The 27,141-nt window shown below is 33.5% G+C and overlaps 1 protein-coding gene across 1 annotated transcript in view; it reads right to left on the reverse strand.

The window, feature by feature from the left end:
- LOC103597192 (protocadherin Fat 4-like) overlaps positions 1–26,938 on the reverse strand; it is a 100,327-nt gene extending 73,389 nt beyond the window's left edge. Inside the window, 7 exon segments of the mRNA XM_008580998.1 lie at positions 5,646–5,820; positions 6,542–7,464; positions 12,668–13,018; positions 14,315–14,576; positions 21,933–22,060; positions 26,865–26,904; positions 26,906–26,938. Coding sequence (XP_008579220.1) covers positions 5,646–5,820; positions 6,542–7,464; positions 12,668–13,018; positions 14,315–14,576; positions 21,933–22,060; positions 26,865–26,904; positions 26,906–26,938 — 1,912 coding nt within the window.
- Between the last annotated feature and the right edge of the window lie 203 nt (positions 26,939–27,141).

The following is a 27,141-nucleotide window of genomic DNA, read 5'->3' on the forward strand; positions in this document are numbered from 1 at the left end:
GCTTCTTCTCCAGCACTGCTCCTGACAGCTTCTTCTCCATGAAATATTTCCATAATCCTTTCTTGTTTCTCTATTGAAAACCCTAGAAGGGTTTTGTGATCTTCTAACCCTAGAAGGCCTATGTGATCTACACCCTGCCTGTTTCTTTCAAGGCTCTTCCTCTTTTTTACACATAGCCCAGCCACCCAGGTCGTCTTATGATTTTTAGATATAATAAACTTGACCTTACTTCAGGGATGTTTCATTGGCAGGCAACACTGTTTATCAGATCTTCATATTTCACTGTCCTTACACTACAATAAAAAATAAGAGCTCCCACTCTCCACTCTCTAGGCATGCAACCGGCCTTATTTAACCTCATCACATTTCATGTCACTACGGGTCTATATGTTATATTTTGTTTATTTGTTTATTGTCTACCTTTCTGACTAGAATGTAAACTCTATGAGGAGAGAGACCTTTTCTTCTCATCATTGTATCTGCAGCACCTAGAAGAGAGTGCTCTATAAGCATCTTCTGACAAAACAATGTTAAGATGTTTGTTACATATTAATAAAACCCACGGAAGCATAACAGTTTTGTTGACTGTAATCAGAACTTATTTATAAAGTGTATTAAGTTAGTGTCATAGATTTTAATAAATGTAACATGATAATTGGCAATGTTATCATCTTCCACCTAATGAATTCTTTGTATCTTCTCCTATGCAGCAGTTTAATTTGAGCAATGCTTAAATTGAAGCTTATTTTCAAAAGATGCACATTGAAATTATCGATTCCAATTAATTTGGTTTTGCTTAAAAGTGTTTTGAAATATTTATTTATTTGGGAAAAGAAAAATAATGGGTGAATGTTTTATTCATTAGAGTACAATTAGTAGCATGTAAGAAAAATAGTTTTGTAAATCTATGTCACGCAGAATCGGCAAGATATTTTAAGGAATATCCTGATTTTCTTAAAATAATTAATACATATGGTATTGGTGAGCAAGAACATGGTTGAAAGGCAAAAATCCTGAATATTGTTCTGGATACTGCCACTACCTGGGTCTGCAAGCTCTGACAAAATACTTGTCTCCAGCTTTAATTCCCTTATCTGTAAAATAAAGGACGTGGACTGGCTCATCTCCAAGAAATCTTCTGGCCAAAAAGTTATCATTTTAAGTCAGATTTCCCTAAATTCGAATTTGTGTGTGTGTGTGTGTGTGTGTGTGTGGTTCTCTTTACAAACACCTCCTTACTACACACTGAATTATGGATGTAACATCCCCTGACAGTCATACCACCTTGTTTTACTGCTTTCTCGCATAATAATTCTGTTCTCTGAAAAAGTGGTGGCATCTATTAATGGCTCACAGGCTTTGAATATACTGATGAGGGCATAAGATCATCTTAAGTTTAAAAAAATTCTAAAAAACCTAGATAAATTACTTGCATAGATGTATATCCATTAAAATAGTTTATCTCAACACCAAGATTTTCATAACAAAAATTCAAAACAAGCAAACTTTTCATATTAAGTTGATGTGAAGAGTAATAGGCCCTTATGCTTAAGCTACGTACAACCAGTTGCCACATGTAGGGTTAAGTGCTGAAGACTCACATTTTTCTGCTTTGGGAAGCCCAGGTCTGAAAGCATCACCAAATGGGAAAACTTTTGGAATTAGTGAATCGAACTAAGAAAAGGTAAACAGCAAAGCACAGAGGAGCAACAAGAAATGTCCTATAGATAAGAGAACCGAATGAGAGCCAGAAGGTTCAGGGGAAAGTCATGAGAATATAGCTCAAGCAGTATTTTAAGCACTTAAAACTGAATTAAACCATAAAATGCTTCAGTGTGTCCCCACACATGACTGCAATTTATCACATCACACTAAATACCACAGAGCCTAAAACACTTGTGCTGCTTTTCAAGGCAGAGGCCAATTTGAATGACCACAACCAATGCAGCAAGTCTTCTGAAATTTCAGCCATGAGTTAAAAAGGATTTGCACTTTTCCGCTGGAAGTTTCTTTAAAAAATCTGCAAGTGATAAATATATAACAATAAACTAACAAAAATCATAATAAATAAATATGAATAACAGTTGTATATTGAAATGACAGGCTGGTTAATTGATCAATCATCATCATCATTTTACACTTATTAAATAACTCATTCAACAAATATTTATGAAGTAAGTGCCTGTTATGTTGTAGGTGCTATTCTGAGTATTTCTGGGAATTCCATTTTGAATAAGACTGAAGAAGTTTACATGGAACTCTGTTTATTAGACAAACTGTACAGACTCATATATATTATATTATATATAAGCATATAACTTTAGATAGCAATTAGTGTTAAGAGGAAATCGCAAGGTAAAATAAGTGAGTGATACTGGGGAGAGGAGGAGGAGGATCATCAGATCTGTGGTCAGATAAGTCCTCTCTGAGAAGTTGGCATTTTACCTGATGTATTGACAAAAGGAGATAAATGCCCTCCTCCCCTCAAACAAAACAAAGCAAAACAGCTGGGTGCAGAGTAGAAAACTCCAGACAGAGAGAACTACCAGTGCGTAGGGCGAAGGGCAGGAGAAAGATTGGCATTTTTTAAGGAATCCAGATTGATTGGCATTGGCAGTGTGCAGTAAATGTTCAGCAACTGTTCTCAAGAAGCAAACCTTCCCCATCCAAAACATTTGCTGATTTTCATGGTGTAAACACGTCCTCCTTGGCAGATTTTGGTCTAACAACATGATGACACTGAATGCAGAGCTGGAAGGAGACTAAGGGTGGAGCTGAGGCTAGTGCACCAAGGTTGGCTCAAAGTTAAAGAAGGAGCAGGTGGTCGTGGGCAGAAGCCAGGTCAGTTAATGCCATGTGGTCAATGTTATGAAATTTAGGTTTAATTCTTGGAAATCATGGGACAGTTTTTAAGCAAGCAATGGAGTATGATGATCTAATTTATAGTTTTAAAAGTTCATGAGTTGCTTGTTGGAGAATGCACCATGCAGGAGAAAAAAAATGGCAATTGAGAAGCTATCATACTAGCCCTGGTTAGACTAGGCTGGTAGTAGTGGAGATGAAGAAAAGCGGATAAATTCAGGACACTTTTAGACATTTTTGAGGCAGAGTCTACGTGATGATGGTCTGGAATGTTGGGGCACAGGAGGACAGGAAGGAAGAATGATAACAAGGTTTGCCTTCAGCTTTTGTGAAATAGTGGACAGAGATCAATTTGGGCAGGATGGGAAGGTGGATAGAAATCGGCAAGTTTTATTTTGGCCTCACTAAGGTTCAACTGTCTAGCAAACATGTTGAGTAATACTAATAGGTAAAATAAGCTATTCTCTCATCTATTCTGGCCAATAATCTTTACATGTAGGTATTAGTATTTCCATTTATAGATATAAACATGAAGGTAGAGGTAACTTATCCAAGGCCATGTAGCTCGAAAATGGAAGAGGTAGGATTCAAACCTAGGTTTAACTCTAAAGTCTATGCATTTACCTCTAGGATATACTTCCATTTTGTACATTAATTCTCTGAATTATTTTTTTAAGTATACTGCTCTGGTTTCCTTGATAATTCCCTGCTACTTACTACACTGAAAGCATTTAATTTTCTTTTTCATACATATGAGAAAATGGTAAGGCAAACTTTTGTAAGGAAGCCTACTTAGGAATAGAATGCCTAGCCATTCCAAGGACATTTACTACTTTAGAGCAAGTTCCCCTCTTATGAGAAACCACATAGTAGTACCTGCATTACTATACCATGCAGATGCTTTAGTCTCCTAGGAGCTTCTACTTGGTGCGGTATTTATTTCTAGAAGAAATAATACTGAGTAATACATAATGAAAGCAGAATATACATACTTTTAAGTATAGTTTTAAAATATTTAACTGATGTAATATGTTTAGCAATTTAATACTATAGGAAAAAAATAAGCTAATATCATTATACTTTGTTCTGGTTTTGTTTCTTAGTAATGTAATATTCATCCCACACACGTGTGATAGTGTGGCTGTAGCTCATTTTGAGCAGTAGAAAGGAGTAGGTAGAGAGTTTCCAGCTGTGCTACTCTATAGCCATGCAGTTAGTAAATAAAAATATGATGATAGTTGGAATGCTAATGTTTTCTCCAAAAATATTCAAAGACTTAGATGTTTGCATGATTAAAAAGCTGCCATTTCAATTTCTGCCATATTTCCAAAGTTGACCTATCTCTGGGCTGCCACCAGGTAAGAGTTTAAAACAAGCAAAGGAAAAATGATTTGTGAGATAAGCAATAAAACTGTCAAACTTTTTTTTAGAACACTGATATTTTCCTGGTCTTTAGAACACTACAAATTTGAGAATAACATGGCATCTGGGATCTAAAGGCTGACATATTTTTTTGAATTTTCTCATGTCATCTACCAGTTCGACTTCTACATCAAAACAGTGCATATGTATTTTAAGTCCTGTGTCAGAAACTTTATTCGTGGAAAAATAGATTAAATTGCAGATTCTGAATCCTGATAACTAAAACTCTCACATTCTCCAGAAAAAGTGGTTATGAGCGATATTAAAAGTATGGCAAGAGAATTAATTACATATAGAATTATGGTCACGGATGAGTCTTAATGGCTTTAAGATCATCTAGTCTGACTCTCCTCACACTTTCTGATTGCTTTCTGCAACACCTATAGCACGTGACCTTCAGACATCTGATTGAACACTTTTCTACAGTGGCCTCAGCAACATCAGTTTATTTCAGGCCAACTCAAAAAAAAGCACACAGAGAGAGCTCTGCTTTGGGACAGGGTTCCATTAATCTTTAAATTTCCAGGACTATCAAATACTGTGACAAAACAACACAGTATTTTGAAATTCACACATACCTCCAATCATGCTCTTCAGCACCATTTGCAAGGCCCTGAATGAAAGAAACACTTACAAATACCTAACTTTACCAATAATCTGAATTTTCACCCTCTGTAATTCAGAACTCTCTATAACTCATAATCCTTCTATTCTCAGTATTGGTCAGAATCTTCACACACTCAGTCTTCACATTTCTCATTTAATGGCAATAGTCCTTCACAGAAATTAGTGTTAGAATTTTGTTATTTGTCCTTATACTAAGAAATCTTAGTCCCTGATTTTCCCCCCATTTTCAAGGCTGACGGCATGAAGAACTGATACAGTTTGGCTCCCAGGAACCAGGACTTGGTTCTTGAGCAGTGAGTTTGCACATTTAGATCCAACGCTTTACTGAACACCTCCCGTGAAAGATCCTAACTGAGTGACTGACTGACTCACCCATGTCTATTAGAAGAGAACGGATGATTAGAACTGGATATTTTCGAAGGTAGGGTACTTTAAATGCCTCCTGGCTAAAGTGGTAGAGTATAAGGTCACACCTAGAGGTACTCAAGTGGATTACAAGGCAGGGATTCATTCTGTTTTATAGGAACGAAGCTTTGCTTGAGATGTGCTAAAGCCCTTAACACTTACATATAAATTTCATAAAGTAATTTATGTGCTATAAACTACATAGATACAATCAGAATTCAAGCATTAGTAAATTTCAACAAATATTCAATTTAATGACAAACAAAAAAATACTTTCATTTACTCATAAAGAAATAATTCACAACGGAACAAGGTTGTAACAGACTTACCTGCATCTGTAGCTGTAATCATCAAGACAAAGTGCTCCTTCGTCTCCCGGTCCAGACTCTGTGTTACTCTAAGTTCTCCACTGGTTGAGAGAGTAAAAGCGTTGTCTTCATTACCACCAAATAGAGCATACGAGAGTTTGCTGTTGGATCCTTGATCATCATCTCTTGCCACCACCTATGAGAGAGAATAGTACATGTCCTAAATGTGAGTAAAACTAACACAATGCATACCATGAAATAAAATGAATCTTAAAAAATGAGGCCGAGCCATATTAAGAGATTCCAAAGATATACAGGGGCACTTCAAAAAGTTCATGAAAAGATTCATATTATTTTTTAAATCTATTTTTCCATGAAATTATTGAAGTACCTTCATATTTTTAAGTGTTCAAGTAAAAAATGAAATTGTACAGAATAGTATGTATTGAACAAATCTAGTCTATAAAAATATGCATAAAACTAAAGCATAGCATTTTTAGGTTTTACAAAAATGTTTAAGAGCAGTTTCACTTAGGTAGTTGAATTAATGAAGATGGAAGTTAAAACAATATTTGTAATAAGTTTTTCAAAATTTTGCATCATTTTATTTTCTGACTGTGTGCATATTATTCTCATAATGAAACAAAATTCAAAAATGCACAAATACATAAGCGTGTGCAGCAAAACAATGTCATTGAAATGCAATATTTTGATCATTGAAGAAATCAGTAGGTTCTTAGGTATAATGTTCATAAGCTTTCCTTTTCAGGAGTTTTTATATCTGCAATTGAGCATTTATAAATGAGAATGAGGACAGGATGAAGGAATCATGAACACTGTAGAAAAGTGGTACTTTTCAGTTAGATGTCTTGTAACAAACACAATACTTGTCTTTATTTTTTTCTAAGTATACTGACCTGAAGAATTGTTCTGGGTAGGGTCCCTAAATTCTCAGGGACATTTACAGTATATGGAGATAGCTCAAATATAGGAACAAAATCATTAATATCCAGTAAAATAATGCTGACCGTGGAGGTATCAGTTCTGGGGGTGCTGCCCCGATCTGTTGCCCGAACAGTTAAAAGGTAAGTGGGAGTCTTCTCTCTATCCAAAGGCTTAGCCACAGTAATAGCACCTGTGACAGAGTCAATCCGAAATTCTTGATTGGCATTACCATCAACAATTCCATAGCGAACCTGACCATTTGTACCTTCATCTCCATCTGCTGCAAATACTTGTATTATATCTGTTCCAGTAAGTGTGTTTTCATTAATCTCCACTTTATACAAAGCCTGTGCAAAAATGGGGTTGTTATCATTGATATCAAGTACCAAAACTACAACCTCTGTAGATGAAGAGAGAGACGGTTGGCCTTTGTCTGTAGCCACCACTGTTAGAGTATAGTTAGAAACTTCTTCTCTGTCCAGTTCTCCAGTGAGCCTCACTTCACCATCAATGGTCCCGATACTGAACTTGTTTCCAAGGGGATTCAGCAGGCTGTACTCAATGTAGCTGTTTGGGCCACTATCAGGGTCAGTTGCTTGAGCTTTGAAAACGACAGTGTCAATAGGTGTGTTTTCTGGAATATATGTCAACTTAGGGGAAAGAAATGTTGGTGGGTTATCATTTACATCCAGCAAAATAATGGAGACTTGGGCAGTGCTTGTAAATCTGGAGGCTGGAAGTTGTGGCAGGTCATGCACCTGAACAACCAGGTTGTAGAAGGACTGACTTTCCCGATCCAAAGCTCTTAAGACTTTCAGGACACCATTCTTGTCCACTGTAAACTGCTCAAGGCTATCACCTGAAGCAATGCTGTAAGACAGTTGGGAGTTGATGCCTGAAATTGAAGGAAAAAACGAAATTTTCTTAAATGTGTGCTGATTGCAGACTAAGCTGTGCCGAAAATTTTGGCATGGAATTTTTCATGTTTGATATATTGCATACTCAAACACACTTCATGAATGATTTAGCTGCCGTTAATTTTGAAAATAAATAATACAAACACGACTCTTTTCCTATTAACTTTTGATCTTAAAAGATGTTTACAGTCTGATGAACAAATGATCTATATACTGCTTGCTATTTACAACAGTGTTGAAATGTTAAATTACAAAAGTAAATATGAAAAAAAATATTCCAGAGAGTGGATATTTTTCTACACATTTTCTTGTTTCTATCACATAATTCCCAAGGGTCCATCACTAACAGTGCCACACTCTGTACTATTAGCCAAACATTTATAACTTCAATAATTTATTGAGACCAACACCAGTTTTCAGAAAGGGTAATAAAATGTTCTGATGTATGGCATTAGTCATGGATGTTTTAAGTCTACTTTTACATTTCTTGTCAGAACCAATAAATACTTATTAATTCCTATTAAGTATCTAGCTGACTAATGGCCTTTAAGAAAATAGTTGTCTTTCAAATTTTATTATATATATTTAAAGTTTTTAAAAAGTATTCTTCAAAGGAATTGTTAGCAGTAAAATATTACATAAAAGTCTTCAAATATAAATGCTTATGCTATTCTTGGACTATATTTAGAAAATATCTATTTTTCCTAGGAACATGTGTTGCTTTTTAATTAAAAAATGATACAAAAATCTTCATTTCAGAAAATGTTCTTTGCCTATATGTTCATGAAGAGGAAAAATATTTATAAACATAGATTTCAGACACTGGCTTATTGTCAAAAATTTCTAGAATAAACAATGATTGGGTAGATCTTTGAAAAACTAGGGAATTTTCCCCTTATGATGAGTCATGGCTTTTAATTCTCACAGTTTATTTAGACTATTCACAAATGAAAAAAGTAGTGGTTATATAGTTCAGAATACTTAGAAGCCTGAGGATCAGAAAAAAATACGAATAAATAAAACTAACAGGACCAACAGGTCAATTCACCAGCAGGAAAGAAAGAGAATTTTCAGATCTGGATAGAACAAGATCACCAGCCTACTTCATTCAACTCCTTGTCTTAAAATTCCACAAGTTTCAAAGGATAAAAAGTTGTACCAACATATATATATATATATATATCAATTGCGGAACTTTTTATTTTTGATTATACTTGTGTGTGCGTGTCAGTGTGTGTGTGTGTGTGTATGTGTATATAGACATATATATATATGTTGAGAGAGAGTATGTGTGTGTAGTCTAACTACTTGTTATTACTTTCTGAGGAAAGTTTCTGCATTTCCTATGACAAAGTACACCAGTAAATATTGAACCTTTATTCTTCTGAGACCCAAACTCAGACATGATTGTTATTAAGAAACATAGTTACATAAACATCTGAATAAAAATAATACCATCAAGCAGAGGTATAAAATTTAATTCTATGAAAGCACATAATATCTTTCATATCCAAGGTCGAAAGACATTAGAAATAATGACGAAATTTCACATATAGCTACAAAGTCATGACCTAACATTCTACATAAATCAACTGGAATGGGAGCAATTAAATCAAGGATCTGAACATCCTTAGTCCACCATGTATACTACTTCCTTGAGTAAACAACTAAATTGCAGAGGCAAAAAGAGAACATGATACCAAGATTTTACAGCCTTGTAAAGAGCAGAACAGCCCCTTTCATAAAGAGAAAATGTTTGGTGAATGGATAAGTAGAGGAAGTAATAAATTTTAAACTTTAACTATAATTATGAAATAAGGAAAATTTGATTTTATATTCAAATCCAAAATGACAAATATATTAGGTAACAACATTAAAAATGAACTGAAGATAATTATCTCTGAGAAAACAAACGTAAAAATGTAACTATTTTTGTATAAAATATTGCAATCCTATCTAAGAAATAGCTCTCATCTCAGGAACTGAAACCTGATTGCTGCAATTACAGGCCATGGAAGCCATCTACATTTACTTTAGTTTAAAGAAAGGACTTTGCATTCCTGACAAGTCTAATAATTGACTTTGGGCACTTGTCTACATCTAGTAAATACACGTGCATGTACTAAAACTCAAAATTTTCCCTGAGCTTTTGTAGTATCTTGAAAAATACTAAATTTGGATCATTTTTTTCTCTTTCTCTGCTCTTTGCAGAAAATATCCAAATCATGAAACAGTAAATCCATTATTTTTAAATTCTAAACTTTGTCCATTAAGTATTGGAACTTGAATTTAGTGGGCTTTTATAGCCCACTAGATCTTTAAACTTAAAACAGCCTACATTATCAACCATTTATGTTCAATGCTCAGAAAGTCATTTAGTTACATGATTCTTCCTGGTAGTTTTATTGTGTTTGTGTGGTTGTGTCATAACTACACACACACACACACACACACACATATATTTTGTATATGTGGATTTCAGTCTTGTGAATAATTTAGTTCCAGTAAGCAGAGCACATAAAATACATAAAAAAATAAATACATAAAAATATAGATGTAAATAATAAAATACATTTTAAAACTACAGGTATATAGTTTTATGTTATAAAATGTGTACATTCATTCACAATCTTTAAATTTTGCTTTATTTCTAAAAAGAACTAAAATTTATCTATTTATTATGCAGCTGCACCACACGGAAGTGTTTCAATAGCATTTATCTTTATGAAGTAGTTTCAACAAGGTCATTAGATCACTGGAATACGAAACTCATTCACTAGTGAAATGGTCTGCATTGTGCACCAAGTATATATGGGTTCATTAACCCAGCAAAAATTTCAATTATTATTAGCAAAACATCCTTATAAAACTCCCCAATATTTTAAAGTGTATATAATTTTTAGAAAAATAAATAATTATCAAAGTCAAGATATTTCCCTGATGCTCCAATTTATAATGGTGTTCCTCAATATAATACTTTTTAATTGTATGCATTAAAGCCTTGAGAGTAATATAGGTATTACCTATCTTATAAAAACAGTAAAGTATTTGCTTTATTCTTATGAAATTATCATGCAACCTAAAACTTTAAAGGTTCAACTCTGAGAGAATGTACAGATAACAGAAAATGTTAAATTTATTTTTATATAAAATTTCTTCACCTAAGAAGATGACAATACTACCTAATCAGGAATCTTCTGATCAGAAATTAAGATTAATTTGTTAATTTAAAAATGGGTGAATAATATTGTTTGTAAACTACCTTGAGAACTGTTTAGTATAACTGAGTTGGCAATTTTTACAAACAATGTTACCCTTGTATAGTCTTATCATTATCCTTGAAATTCAGAAAGAATAGAAACTGTGTCCTATATTTTAGGTCAAGCTACAGGAAATTACACTGATAAAAATATTCAAGACTGAAACAATAGATAAATGTAGGTTGAAACTTCTACTCTGCACAATTAAAGGAAATAAAATTCATGAAAAGTGACTTAGAGTCAATGGTTAATGTCGGTCTGTTCTTACATGTACATGGAATATTCCAGCAGGTTTTTGACAAAGAAAGTTTCTTTTGTGCTATTTTCCCAGTTCCCCGACATTTATGAGGATAAAAGAAATTTATTTCAGGGAAGCACACGATCTATGAAACAACGGGCTCTAATGCATAGTAAGTAAATCACAAAGAAACATGGTGGAATATTCTTCACTACAGGAATGTTGAGCACAGTCACAGGGGCAGATAAGAAGGTATAAATGGTACTGAAAATGTATAAGTGATAATGAAAATATTTATATTGGGGGAACAAATAAACTAACTAAAAGATATGATAATGGAGAAATCAACATCCAGAATAAAGAATAACCTCAATTGTGTATAGGTGTCTAATTAAAGCCAACCCACAAACCTGATGAGGTACATGAAGTAGAGTGTGCAATGTTCTTAGACCAGGACTGGGTACGTACTAAACACCTGACGAATGTCCGTAATTGTTATCACTGTTACTATTAGCAGGGGTAGTAGTAATAGCTGTAGTACTAGTATTACAGCCACATCATCTATATTCATCTGTCCAATTTTAACTGTGCTCGAATAAAAGGGGAAACTTCAAAATGCACTTACTCAATAAGTTCTAAAGAAAGCATTTCCAATTTTTTTATTGAAAAATATATAAAATACTATGCTTTCACCTTCTATATCTTTCTAAGTGACATTTCTCAACACTCCAGAAAGGAAACAAAGTGTGGAGTAGAATGTTAAGACAAAATGGTATTTTGAAATTACATAAATCATCCAAGTCAGTAAGAATCAGGAAATTCTAAATTAAGGTTGCTATGCCTGTGTCACTAGGTTAATCCTTGGGCTAGAGACTGTTTCCTCCTCAAAGAACTGTACTTTGTTTTGCTATTGATAAGACATTTAGTCGCACCCAATGGAAGGGAGAACAAGGTATCAACTTTCCAAACAATACAGTTAAATCTGTACAATATTATCTCTAATGCTATATTATCTGATATGCGTATTTACAAAACAGATATTACAAGAAAGTCCAGGAGTTAGCTTTTAAAATAAAGTTTGCCAAATACTTTTGCAATAAATATAAAACAAACACATGTATAGATTTAATGCAAAATCTCAACTCGATTACATAGCATAAGTTAAATAGATCTGAGACTGTCCTTTGAGTCAAAGCATGAAAGCTTGCTTAAATATTATTAGCAATTTTCAATCACAAATATAAAATTTAATTATGCATTCCTAAGTATTTCTCTTTAAGGATTTGGTTTCCTTTTGCTCCCATTTTTTTCCATTTAAGTTAAAATAATATATGTAAACTCAAATACTTTTATTTTTCTAACAAAAGCCTACCAAGAAGTTGTCTTATGACTTCCACATTACTAAACTGCAATACTATCACACATTTAGGGGGAAAAAAAGGAAGATAAATTTTATAAAGTTTATAAAATGATAAAACATGTTGTATAACTCATAAATAAGAATTTAGCTGGTAAAGTAATTTTTAAAATCCTCTCTAGTTAAGCTATAATTCTATTCCTCAGTTTTAGACATATATTCACAAAATGCAATTTCGTGACAGCTGAACTCAGTAAATAAAGATAATATAAATCCAATGACATTTTTAATTAAGTAGTTTGAAGGATATTAAATAAATTACATACCGTCATCTGCATCAGTAACATTAAACACAAGAACAGTAGATCCTAGAGGTAGATTCTCCATTAAAGATGTGCTATATGAATTCAAGCTGAAAATAGGTGGATTATCATTTACGTCTAGAATGTTGAAATAAACTCTGACGGTAGTAAACTGTCCCCCACCGTCTTCAGCTCGAACAGTGAGGATATAATATTGCTGTGCTTCATAATCTAATACTCGAGTCAAATTAAAGACTCCAGTAACCGGATTCAGGAAAAATATGCCATCTTCATCGTCTTCACTCACAATATATGTAATTTCTCCATTCACTCCAGAGTCATCATCTGTAGCTAAAATGGCTGCTACCAAAGAACCTATCAAAAATAAATATATTAGTAATCTAAATATAATAGAGCAAGGGGTATTGCTAAGAGATTGTAAACAAAATCACCAAAAAATGTATTTTTACAGTAAAATATCTTAAGTAGAAAACCACTGTGAAAAAATAGTGAACACAATGTCCTAAAGATACCTACATTAACCCTGACACCAACATTCCCATGTATCAATAAAACATGTAGCATATTAGATATCCAGTGGATCTTACGTTACAGTGCAAATGTTCTACAGAATTAACCCCACTACTGACATTATTTTCCACCTAGCACTAGCAATTCATAAACATATTGATGAATTCAATGAACATATATTGTAGCCCATTGCTAGTGTCAGGATGTGGGAATTCCAATCAATAATACAGGTTTATACATGGAGGATACCACTCTATAGCTCATGTGGTCATTGCAGTACTTAAGACAAAAAATAAACGATGGGAACCTTAGGAAGGACATTTGTAACACATCTTGGGGAGTGCAGGTAAAACTGCAAGGAGAAGTAGTCCCCTATAAATGTTTAATTTCTTTGCCAAATGGAATTTCCAAATCATATGTCTTATCATACAAACTCATTCCAAATGTAATTCAGAATAAAATTTCAATTTTAAATAACAACTTCCAATAACAGAAAGGAAGCATGCACATACACAAGAAACATGAATATTGAGTACTCAGACTCAATATATTTCAAGATTCAGATTCTAGTAACATTTACTGATCACTTGCTAATCCCAAAGCCTCATGTTGGAAAACTCACATATATTTTCTAAATCAACCTTTACCCTAATTTTAACAGGAATTATTATTTCCATTTTACAGAAGAAGGAATTGAGCTAGAGAAATGAATTTAACTTGCCCTGGGTCACACAGCTAGTGTTAGAATGAGTTTTCACAGTTTTTCAGTTTTTCATGGACTTTTCTTTGCTCTTTTTTGTACACAGCAGCGTAATCACATTAGGCATTTTTACAGTGTAAAAAAAGTATCTAAAATTGTAGTTGCCAGAAAAACTAACCCATGTCACAAATACTTTCAATAACAGAAATATCTGTAATTCGTAATCAGATAAATAGCTAACCTTGTTTGCTCTAAAAATTTTAGTAATTTGTTCAGAAATTGTAGAAAAGATGGTTAATTGAAAGATCTAAAAATCTAGCATATTTATTTTTATAACTAGTAGCATGTGATAAAAACTAGTCACTAAATTAAGAGTAGCCAAACAGGGTACATAATTGTAGTACAAGACTGCAAAATACACTTCCTGACATGTCACCTACCAGGGGTTGTATCCTCTGGGATGTCAAAAGAGTACACAGGTCTGGAGAACTTAGGTGTGTGATCGTTCACATCACTGACGGTGATATTAATTCTCATGTCTGAAGACTGAAGACCATCATCAGCACGAACCAGCAACGAATATTTGGAACGGCGTTCTCTGTCCAATCGCTTGGTTGCTATCAGATCTCCGGATTCTGGGTCTATGTGGAAACTATCATCAGCTCCACTAATGATAGTGTATGTGACCAGAGCATTTGCACCCTAAGAAAAGAGATGGGGCATCTAAACTGTTGGAAGTAGAACAGTAATTTTCTTTTTAACATGTGTTTGAAAAAGTGAGGCTTTTGTTTTGTTTTGCTGCTAGTAAGGGATCAAACCCCAGACCTTGGTGTTATCACTACCACACTCTAACAAACTGAGCTAATACAGCTCTAGGCATTTTGGTTTTCATTTCATGTCATACTATAAGATTTCAAAAATTAATAGGAAATAAACTTAACTAAAAAGGTGATAGATTTGTACATTGGAAATTACAAAACACTGATGAAAGAAATTATAGAAGACACAGCAAATGGAAAGACATCCATGTCCATGCATTGGAAGGATTAATGTTGTTAAAATGTCTATTACTCAAAGGAATCTACAAATTCAATGCAATCCCTATCAAAATCCTAAAGACATTTTTTTACAGAAATTTTAAAAAAATCTAAAATTCATATGAAACCACATAAGACCCTGGATGGCCAAAACAATCTTGAGAAAGAAGAACAAAGCTGGAGGCATGGCATGTCCTCATTTCAAAATATACTACAAAGCTACAGTAATTAAAACCGAATGGTACTGGTATAAAGACAGACATATAGACCAATGGGCAGAATAGAAAGCCCAGAAATAATTTCATGTGTAATGGTCAACTCATCTTTTACAAGGGTGCCAAGAATATGCAATAGGGAAAGGATATGTCTCTTCAGCAAATGATGTTGGGAAACTGACTATCCACATGCAAAAGATTAAAATTGGATCCTTATCTTACATAAAAATCAACTCAAAATTGATTAAAGACTTAAACATAAGACCTGAAACTGTAAAACTTATAGAAAGAAACATAGGAAAAGTTTTCCTTTTCCTGTGACATTAGTTTCAGCAATGATTTCATAGATGACAACAAACCAGTAGTGACATTAGTCATGGCAGTAATTTCATAGATAGGACCCCAGAAGCACAGGCAACAAAAGTAATAATAGACAAGTGAGACTTTATCAAACTAAAAAGCTTCTGCATAGTAAAGGAAAGTCAGCCTACAAAATGGGAGAAAATATTTGCAGACTATCTGATAAAGGGTTAATTTTCAAATATATAATTAACTCCTACAACTCAATAGTAAAAAAATCTAATAATCAATTTAAAAAGGGCTAAGGGCTTAAATAGACATTTCTCCAAAGAAAACATAAAAATAAATAGCCAACAGATATATGAAAAGATGCTCAGTGTCAGGGAAATGCAAACCCAAACCAAAATGAGATGTTACACCACACCTATTGGGATGGCTATTATTAAAAACAAACAAACAAAAAAAAATACAAGCGTTGGCAAGGATGTGGAAAAACTGGAACCGTTGTGCACTACTGGTGGGAATACAGAATGTGCAGCACTATAAAAAACAATACGAAGGGTCCTCAAAAGATTACAAATAGAACCACCATATCATCCAGCAATCCTACTTCTGGGTATTAATCCAAAAGTATTGAAATCAGGATCTCAAAGAGATATTAGCACCTCCATGTTCACTACAGTACTATTCACAATAGTCAAGATTGGAAAAACCTAAATGTCCGTCAATGGAGGAATGGTTAAAGAAACTGTGGTTTACACATACAGGGAAATTCACCTTAAAAAGGAAGGAAATCCTGCCATAAGCAACAATACAGATGAACCATTATATTATCGAGATAGCCAGTCACAGAAGGACAAATACTGCATGATTCCATTTATGTGAGGTACCTAAAATAGTCAAACTTATACGACAGAGAGTAAATGATGTTTTCTAGGGGCTTGGGTGGGGGAAATGGGTAGAAATTTTCAGTTATGAAAGATGAATAAGTTCTAGAAATCTGCTGTACAACATTACATCTATAGTTAACAATACTGTATCGCACACTTAAAAATCTGTTAATAGGACAGATATCGTGTTAAGCATTCTCTTTATAACGAAATAAACATTAAAAAGGTAACAGACAGGGCCGACCCCGTGGCACACTCGGGAGAGTGTGGCGCTGGGAGCGCAGTGGCGCTCCCGCCGCAGGTTTGGATCCTATATAGGGATGGCCGGTGCGCTCACTGGCTGAGCGTGGTGCAGGAGATGCCAAGCCAAGGGTTGCGATCCCCTTACCCACGAAAAAGACAAAAAAACAAAAAAAGTTAAAAATAGTGTTTTAGTAACTACTGACTATTTCAACTATTTAATTCACTCCATTAAATAACAACAAATCTCCACTTTCAGTATTACCTTAATTTTTTTAACTCATAAAATATACATATGGAAAAGAGTGAAGTTGCCACTGTGGAAAATACCAATGATACTATTACTTCTAATGACAGTAACTGGAAAGTTGACTAAAAGTTTGTCTGTCTCAGGCACTGTGACGGCCCTATGCAGGTATTATCTCACTTTAGTTTACAACTCCATGGGTACGATTTCAGCAATGAGGACACTGAGTCCTGAGATACTAGTTAACTTATGCACAGGCACATGGTAAGTGTTCGAAGTGTGAACTTCAAACCCAAGTCTACCAGACTCTGAGCTCCTGTTCCTTCTGATACAGAGTGAGAGATGATTAAACGACAGGGCAAGTGCTAAATGGAGGAGGCTTGCAATAGCACTGTAAGAACCAAGAAGAGAGGGATCAATTTGAGCTGCTTTATTTAGGGAAGATATAATGGAGAGTATGAGCTGAACTGGATTTTGTAGAATGGATTTTTTTTTTTTAAGTAAAAACTAAGAGTAATGAATGCAAGCAAAAGTGCAGAGAGAAGGAGACTGATGTGCTTGGCTTACTCAGTGCTGAACAGGTTACAGTGGAGAGTTTTAATCTAGAACAAAAGGAGAAAATCAAGCTAACATGTGAGGTTATGTATATATTTTGGAGCATATCAAGTGTAACACAAATGGGCTTGAATTCTGCAACCAAGAAACCCCTGATCTTGTTCTAACTGCAAGCAATTTTTCAAGGCTATTGATATCACAGGAGGGACTGAAGTGGACAGAGGCCAGAAAAGGAAACAGTTTCCATACATATTTGCCATCATAGACTGCATGTTTTTTCCTTCATAGTCAAACATATAAAGGAATGATTTCTAACAGTCTAAGGCAAAAACATTCCCTCTTTTGAAATTTATGTTTAGTGGCATTTACTATCTTTTTATACTGCATTCCCCAAGCCAATCTTAAAACTTTGTAAAGAGACTGCCTCAAAGCATATTTTAATTTAATAATGGAACAGCTGAGTCTAACACATCACCCATATTTATCTTGTATATTCAGGTGTACATGGAGTATCTGACATATTTGTTGTAATTTTATGGTTTAACAAAAACATTCAATAAGAATTTTAGACCTCTAATCTGACCACATTCTATACTATTTGTTCTATTTTCCTGGGAATTCAATTATTCTAATAAAGTAGCCCAGGTATGAAAGCAGCCACGTTCAATTCTGATCTATTAAAATGGTAAGTACTTGGAAATCAAGCCAAGAAACAAAAAACTTATTTAAAGCTGCTACACAAAGGGTTTGATATTTAGAAAGGCCCTGCCTACAAAATGACTGTAATAATTAACAATATTCCTAAAGTTGTGATCATTCTTCTTATCAGAGAATTAAAATTGAAAAATCCATGTGGATTTGGTGATGAAGGATACAAACTTCACAGTCTTTTAACATCTGGAAGGAAGCAAAGACATCAGGCTATTATGATAAAACAATCTTTTTTTATTCAGTATCAGCTGATGTGGTCAATTGATAGTACTAGTGAATGTCTGAAAATGTCTGGCCAAAAGTAATGATTTAATTAGGTCTTTTCTAAAGTTTATTTATTTATTTAATATCCTAAATATGCCATATCAGCAACACAAGAAATAAATATCGTGTTTCAGTGGGAGTGCAGTGGAAATAATACTGGTTAAAAATATTTGACTCTCCTGAGGAACCACAGAGACAAAAGCACATGGAAGGAATTCTAAAAGTAAATAGCTATAAATTACAAATGCATTTTACAACCTTAAGTGGTATTTTCAAAAACAAGTGTGGTAATGAAACAATGTTTGAGTATACTGGCCCATTACTAGCATAATAATTCTATTTATAAAAGGGAACAAGAGACCAACAGAGTCACATGTTTCTGAAAGATATATATCTTGATCCAACACATGTTTCAAATGATATTTAAATTAAGTTAAACGTGTACATGTTTCTTTCTAAAACTGTAATTCCTTTACCTATGTTTTATTCTCCAGTGCTGTATAAGAGTTTCTCTAACATATTAACACTTATGTGTGAGGTTAAGTAATTAAGGAAAAGTAGATAAATAATTTAAAAATATATTGATACATAATTTGCTTATGATCTACATAATCTTAGTGTTTTAAAGAATTCTATTAATCTTTCTAAATCAATCTATGAAATAGTTGTGCAATATTTAATGCTAGCCACTAAATGCTAGACTTGGTAAAAGAGAAACATTTCAAATATTTTTCTTCCAAATTCAACTAAGAGGTAAGGAGCTGAGAACAAAGTAGAAAATAGAAAAGATTTATCTAAAAGCATTAATATTAATTTATTGTAAACCACTCTAAAAGAGGAAACAGCCAAAAACTCTGAATGCCATAGGAATCCTGAATATTCATTCTGTTTGGCAGAAGGCCTCGTGTCAAGATTTGAAACAATTTTTTTTTTTAAAAGTTGAAATAGTTGAAATAGTCAGTAGTTACTAAAACACTATTAAACATTTTAAGAAAAAATGTATTCAAGATGGAAAGCAACCTCATGAGCTTCATCTTTAAAATATAATGGTCCTAAAGCAGTTTTACAAAAATGTCCCTCTTTCCTTTAAAGTTGTAGGTGCACCTACTTACACACTTCCATCCTCTTCTGCCTTTCTACACACATGCACTCCCTCTCTCTCTCTCTCTCTCTGTGTATGTCTCTGTGTCTCTCTCTCACCACACACACACACACACACACACACACACACACACACACACAGAGTATGTTACAAAGTTATGTGTACAATCCAGTTACAAAGTGTGTGGCGATCTTTATGCCTTCAGGTACAGTCACAGTCTGCACATACTGTCAGCATCCCTCTCTCCTCTTAAATTGCTAACAACCCTCCCTCCATTTCCCTTGTCTATTCACCATTTTATACCCTTATACTTTCCTGCCCCTGAACTCCCCACCCTGTCTCACTCCAAATGCACTTTTTACATATCCAAGACATCATTACTTTACATTCAGTGCTTTTTAAAACTAGAATTTCTAAGTGATAACACCTGCGTGATTACTTATTTTAAACTTAAAAAATAAAGCCCAATAGAAATAAAACAAAATTCACTAATAGAAGTGTTGGTGTAAATACTTAGTGACATAAGGACCTTCCCAGCCTTTCTCAAATCTCATATCTGAAAGCATGAAATTGAAGGCAAGCTTGTGCATGCACACACACACACACACACACAGAAAAGTCACAGTAGAAAATTAAACATACTGGCAGCATTGAGTTTATAGTAACAGTTATTTGTAACATTCTTGAAAGGAAAAAATAGGGAGTGAACAGTATCAAGAGAATAGTATTAAAAGGGTGCAAGTTGGCATCTCTGAAATAATCAGTTCTGAAAAGAGTAGCATGATGTTTAGATAATTTTATGTGTTTCACTATCATTTGTATGTAATAATACCACTCTAATTATAATATTCCATGGAGTAAACAACCATCCCGTTAGTATATATATTTTACTTAACATTATTATTGCTTCATTATTTTGAGGTAATGAATATAAATCACTTCAAATAAATGAGTTTTATTTGCTCTATTACTACAGAGAGCATAGCCAATAAAATCGCCATTACAATTTCAATTATTTGATGTGGATTGTCTCATGTCAATTACATGAACTTCTTTTGTTGTTCTTGTTGCTTTTTCCAAATGAAATTTTATAAATTGACATATCCAAATCTATATTATCAATGATAAGCTTTATAAAATGAAGTATTTACTAAATTATAGCTAATGATATCACATATCTGTCAATAATAGAAGTTTTCCATAATGTGTCTTGTAATGACAGCTAAATTTGAAATAAATGTGAACTTTATATAAAATTGAGTAGAAGGTACTAAACTTAAAATATCAAATCTTTTCTGATAGAAAATTGCAGTTATCAAAATGTCTATGCTTTATCCAGTTCCCTCTACCAGTTAGATTTTGGCAAAATTTATAAATGACTGTCATTACATTTCTGTACTGGCTGTTAAAATTAGACTGTTATTTATTTATTTGCCTTTTTAAAATTAGAAAAATAAATTTGTTAATAGCTTACTCATAGGCCAAAAATCACATTTTCAGATATTCCTGAAGTTAAGCTGAGGGTAGGGAAATTAAATTCCCTGTTCTGTGTTGGGCTTGGAATAGGAGGATACTGGTGTCTGGGAAGTTCATTCCTCTTTCCTCAGCTCCAGAGCATTAATTAAAGCCTTTACCCAGGAGATGGAGAAAACAAGCTATACATTTTTTTCATGGGAAAAAAATGTAAATTACAAATTATGCAAGGATACTTCAAAATATTCATGGAAAAATGGAATTAAAAGAGAATATGACTCTTTCCATGAACTGTTTGAAGACCCCTCATATAAGTTTCTATGGCATTAGGGGCATGATGATTAAATAGCTAAACTTAATATATGTGATGGTAATCTAAAATGTCTCCCCAAATTTCACATTTACCTCTACACATGTAATATCTGTTTATTAAAAGAATTGAAAAATCATTAGCTTGGCCAGATAATATTCTTAAAATTTATAGGGATATTATTGAACTATATATTTTGTTTTAAATATATATGTGTGTGTGTGTGTGCGTGTGTGTGTGTGTGTGTGTGTGTACACACACATACATATATATGCATGCAAATTAAACGAAAAAATTGTAAGGTAGCCTTAAAATTTTGTAATTTTAAATATTTGAATTTTACAATTAAAAATAAAATAAAAATCAATTCTTAGCTGTGATAAGACAGGAAATTGGAATGATACAGGCATAAAAAATGAGATATGTCTTTGGACATTTTTAGTATTTGAGAAAATAAAATAATTTGACTCAGATATTTAAAATGCTACCAGCCATTAACTGAGTTGTGAATTAGCCAATAAAAGAAAAATTACCTCCTGTTAGTCTCTCTCTTACCATTCTTATATCACATTTCAAGAATTAATGTTCTTTGGAAAGGAACACACAATGCTTAACCTTAATTATTGGGTAATAAAACTTGTCAACATATGTTAGAAATTTGATAATTCACGGCAATAGTAGGTTTCAAAAATTCAGAGACATGCTCTGAGCTACCTCATCAGCATCCATGGCTGTTAGTTGCATAATCTTAGAGCCATCTCCAATGTTCTCCTCTACAGTGAGATCCAGCATGTCTGTTGGAAATACTGGTGGATTGTCATTGATATCCTGAAGTGTTATTTCTACCTACAAGGGGAGAAAAAAAAAATGCATGAATGCCCCATGTGTCTGCAAGATACTATTTAAAATGCATACTAAGAATCCATGCAACTAGTCATACCAAAATGGACCAGAACCTTGCACACAACATCCAAACAACAGAACATCCCCATAGGGAAAGTTGTGAAATCTTTATAGGAAAACATAAAGTTGAAGTAAAGATCATTCGACTTGTTGATAGTAACTGATTTTAAATAGGAGCCGTGAGGTTTGCACTAGAAAAGTTCCACTGATCAACTGTCATTTTAATCCCCAGATTTGTGCATTAGTGAAGAACTGCCAAGACCTGGAACTGTCATTCAACCATTAAATGCCACCCGACATATAGATGGGGTGGTATAAAATTTCTTCCCAAAATGTTTACATACTGGTAACTAATGTCTGGGGGAAATAAAGAAGTTCACATGTTGTATTAAGAAACACTCAGAATTTTCCCCTTTAAAGTCGACCCTCAGCCTTTCCAGGAAGAAAAATACACACATCTTCTCTTTCCATTTCCACTCCTATCAGCACTTCTTATTTGTGACTGAAACTAAATAATCATTCCTTTCAGATGTCGTGTTTACATAGATTGCAAATTATATTAACAGCTTTGTTTGAAAGATACTAGACAGAGGTATTTGTTTGTTTCTCTACATAAGAAAAATTGTTTAGAAGAAAGCATATGTGAAGTCTAAATAATAACTTCAAACCATGTGTTTTCTCTTTTGAACTAGGTGCTAAAAGCTGAAGTCCTGATAAGGAAAGGGAAGACAGCTGCTAATAAAACTGAAAGCTTCCCCAGTTGGATCACAAAATTAAGTCATGGAGAGAAACCCACTCATCCATTTAGCTAGAAAATAACCAGGGCATTTTTCTCATAGTTATGTTATAAAAACTTCATCAGATCCAAGAGTGATGAGGATGAATATGAGGAGAGATGGAAGAGCAATAAAATTCTGGTTTCTCCTTTTCCAAGGGAATGGAGGATAGAAAAGAAAGAGATGCAATAGGTAGGATTATCATTATCTGACAAGAAATGTGTGAGAAATAGAAGACAACTAGGCAAATAAATGAATGAACAACTGGTAAAAACATAAAATAGTATACAAAATTAAGTACTAAATAACTGTTATACCTCTAGTTTCACCTTTTAGTAACAGAATTTAGATGATATTGAATTGCTCAAATGAGTTGACACAATGGTTTAGACAGGCAGACTCAATAGTTAGGAATCGATCACTTCTGGTTTTGGATAGCAACATCATTCTCTACACCACTTCCTTTAAGAAAAGATCCACAGTAGCTACAAATACAACCTATAAGAACCATCTCCAACTTTCTTGCAGGGTTGTAAATATTATGAGTTTTAGAATTAGGGATAACAGAGTTCAAATTCTGGTCTGCCACTTATCAGCTGGGTGAATTTGGGGACTTGATTCCTCTTGGCCTCAGTCCTTCATCTTAAATTCAGGATAATAACATGTGTCGTAGAGCATTTTCTAAAAACTAAACTTTGATGACATAGGTAAAGTGCTTAGCACAGTTCCTGGCACAGAGAGAAATGTTCGATAAAAAGTCAAGATCTTGGTTTTCAAGCTTTTGGGACAGAACTTGGAGTTCTTTAGAGGTGGAGAGAGGCTTTGAGAAAAGGGATTCAGTAAATTAGGATTCTGGGTCCCACGATCCAGATTCAATCAATACAATCCACTGTCCATCTTTGGTACATATTGAATGCATACTAAGTTTTCATGTAGGAAGTGCTTTGAAATATACACACACATATATTTATATGTATTTCAAAGGCTGAAAATTGCTGACTTAAGAATGGTTCCAAAATCTGGTCTGACAGCCATCAAGAATATAATCATTACTGTTCTTCTGAAATTAGTAAATATCATTACATTATACAAGTGTGAATTTTCATATGTATGCAAGTCCTTAAAATACTGGAGAGACATAAATGAAGTAAATTTAAGAATGGTTCCAAAATCTGGTCTGACAGCCATCAAGAATATAATCATTACTGTACTTCAGAAATTAGTAAATATCATTACATTATATAAGTGTGAATTTTCATATGTATGCAAGTCCTTAAAATACTGGAGAGACATAAATGAAGTAAAACATAACTGATCTGAGTACCTTATAATTCAAACTTATAATTTTTAGCTTAATAGAATTTTTAAAAATTCTAAATTATCTTTCATCTATAATTTTATGACTTTGTCTATATGGAAACCAACATGCCGAATCTGTGTGTGCTTGTGTGTGTGTGTGTGTGTGTGTGTGTGAGGGGGAGAGAGAGACAGAGAGAGAAATTATAAATGTATTTGTAAGAGAATCTGCATATGTGAGTACGCATGCTTATGTAAGTATATGTGAGTGAGTGTGTGTAAACATGTGTGCATGTGAGTGTGTTTGTGCAGGAACACTAAATCAAGAGTAAGGAGAATCTAGATTGGCACCAATTAAATATGACATGAAAGGCACATTAGGAAACAGTATCACAGACTAGAAACAATTTGGTTATTCCAAAAAGATTTCTCATTGTAAGTAGTGAGCATACAAATTGAGTAAGCCCCTTCTATATTTTAATAGTTATTACAAAATAACTAACACACAAGTATGAGACATTGTTTTAAATTATATGTGTGTTTACATAAGTGCACGTACATATTGAAGTTACAGAAGTGAAGAAACTGCCCAATGTTACAGAGTTAGTCAGCTAATAATTTTCCTTACTACTATGCAAACTTGTATTTCTAGAGTATGCCTGTGTGCTCAATAAATGCAATAAATATCTTAAAAATATGTTGCAGCTATGTAAATATATTTTTATAAAGGCACACATTATTCCTGCGTGGAATCTGGATCACTTACATATGCACTAACTAGCTATATGATCTTGAGTCAACTAATAAAATCTCTCCCTCTCAGAATTTTTAAAAAACTGAAAAAATTTATACTATTTATAAAAAAATTTACACTGAAAAATTGATACTAGGTGATCCCAAGATATAGCTCTAGATGTCTTTGATCTTATATATTCTATGAGATTTTGTCAAACTCCATCATTTCAGGTACAGAAAAGTATTTCTTTTTTTTAAGAGAAAATAAATTTAAGTATTATTGAGTTGAAACTAAACATTTCTGAATGTATCTTTGGTCAACCATTTGTATTCACAGATCTAGAATGTTTCATCATCATATTCTAATACGTGCGAAGGTTATATTTTTGATTAAGGGTACTTTAGGTCATCTGTTCGATGTCAGCTACCCTTTTTCCCCAAGTCAGTGTCATCTCACTAATCAAAAATTAATAACTTCATATTCCATTTCTTGAAAACCTGGATATTTTCTCTTAGTTGTCCAGTTTATCTCCTCTACTCCACAATTCCTCAGATATTACTGAAGAGCTTTCAGCAAGGCTTCTCTAAATTCTCTCAATAACCTAGGGTCTGAATTATCTAGGAGAGGATATTTGAACTAATTAGCACAGGTAAGTGGCACCCTTTAATTCCGTCATTTATCCTGATCCCTAGTTTCATGATTCTATCTACCAAGAAGTGCAAGATTGTGGATCCATTTGCCTAAGATATGGTCAGGGATTGCAACATTTGTTCATGCAGTGTTTAGAATCTATCACAAAACAGGCATGTGCTGGTCACGAACAACACAGCAGAAAATAAGACAGGTCACCATCCCTTGCAAGGGAGAGGTGAAATATATTGATAGAAATATATACAAACAGAAGCATTTACAGTGATCCGTGGGAAAATACATTGTTGCCATCTTGATTCCAAGAGTTTGTCCCCCACACCATGGATAATTCTCTGAAGTGCTTTACCTCTCACCATTGGCAGTTACCATTTCTGCCGGTGATTCCAGGTCCTAACATGTTCTTGCCTCACTCTCTTGGATCCGACACCAGCCATTAATATTCCTTCTTGGGACTAAGGTTTGATATGATTTATTTTGAATTTTATTATATCAAACGCAGGAATCAAACATTAAAAATTTAGAGAAGATAACTGGAAAAAATACTTACACATAATTTTTTAATTGAAGCATAATTGATTATACCTATTTATTGAGTATAGAGTTAACTATTAGTATTTGAGAACAATATGTGATGATCAAATCAGTATTGATAGCATGTTCATCATTACAAATCTTACACATAATTTTTAAAGACTGCCATCTTTCTATATAAATTAGATAACTTTAACAAATATAAATAATGGCTATTAGTGGTTTACTTTAAAATTCTGAGATCTTAAAATAGTCTTCAATATTATTCCCAATCTAAAAAAGTGTATCTTGTAAAATATATTCCATTCTTTTAAAAGACAAATGAAATACTACTGCAAAGCTAAGCTTTTAGTATTAGCATAGTCCTATTAGTATTTTACAGTTATCTTTACATTTATTTAGACTTGAAGTAAAATAATTTCATTTGATACTCATTTTGCAAAGAAAAAATCACATTTTGAACTTAGAAGCTCTTCATGAGTAGCTGTGTTTTAAAGAAAAACAAAACCAAACTGTCAATAGCTTTCATAACTTAAGTCCAGGGGGCATTTTCAAGGTATCAGTTGTTAAAGTTTGTGAAAATTGATCTTCAGAAATGAAAGTAACATTACACTGTTAAGATAAGGTACTTTCATATTTTATACATGCCTATCAAATGTTGAGCTATTTACTTAGATATTTGGCCCCTTAAAAAAACATGTGATTTCACCTGCTACAGTTACAAGAACGGCAATTGGTAGCTTTGTGGTTAACTTTTAACAGAAATAGCAGCTGCAGCTAATGGTTGAGCTACAGGTACTATCCACTGCCATCACCTTTGTTACCATTTAGGGACCTTCAAGGTAATGACATTCTTCGTTGGGATGTCTGATTCCCTGGCAAATAAAATAATTTTATTTAGAGATGAAAACGCGACTGAGATGAAGGGAGCTATTGATCAATTAGTTCAAAAATGATCTGTCTTTTGGTAATTTTATAAAGGTAAAAGTTAACTTAAAAAATATGTGGGAATAAAGAGAAGTTAGTTAAT

Source organism: Galeopterus variegatus, unplaced genomic scaffold (genome assembly GCF_000696425.1).
Source record: "Galeopterus variegatus unplaced genomic scaffold, G_variegatus-3.0.2 Scaffold2231, whole genome shotgun sequence".
Classification (NCBI taxonomy): domain Eukaryota; kingdom Metazoa; phylum Chordata; class Mammalia; order Dermoptera; family Cynocephalidae; genus Galeopterus; species Galeopterus variegatus.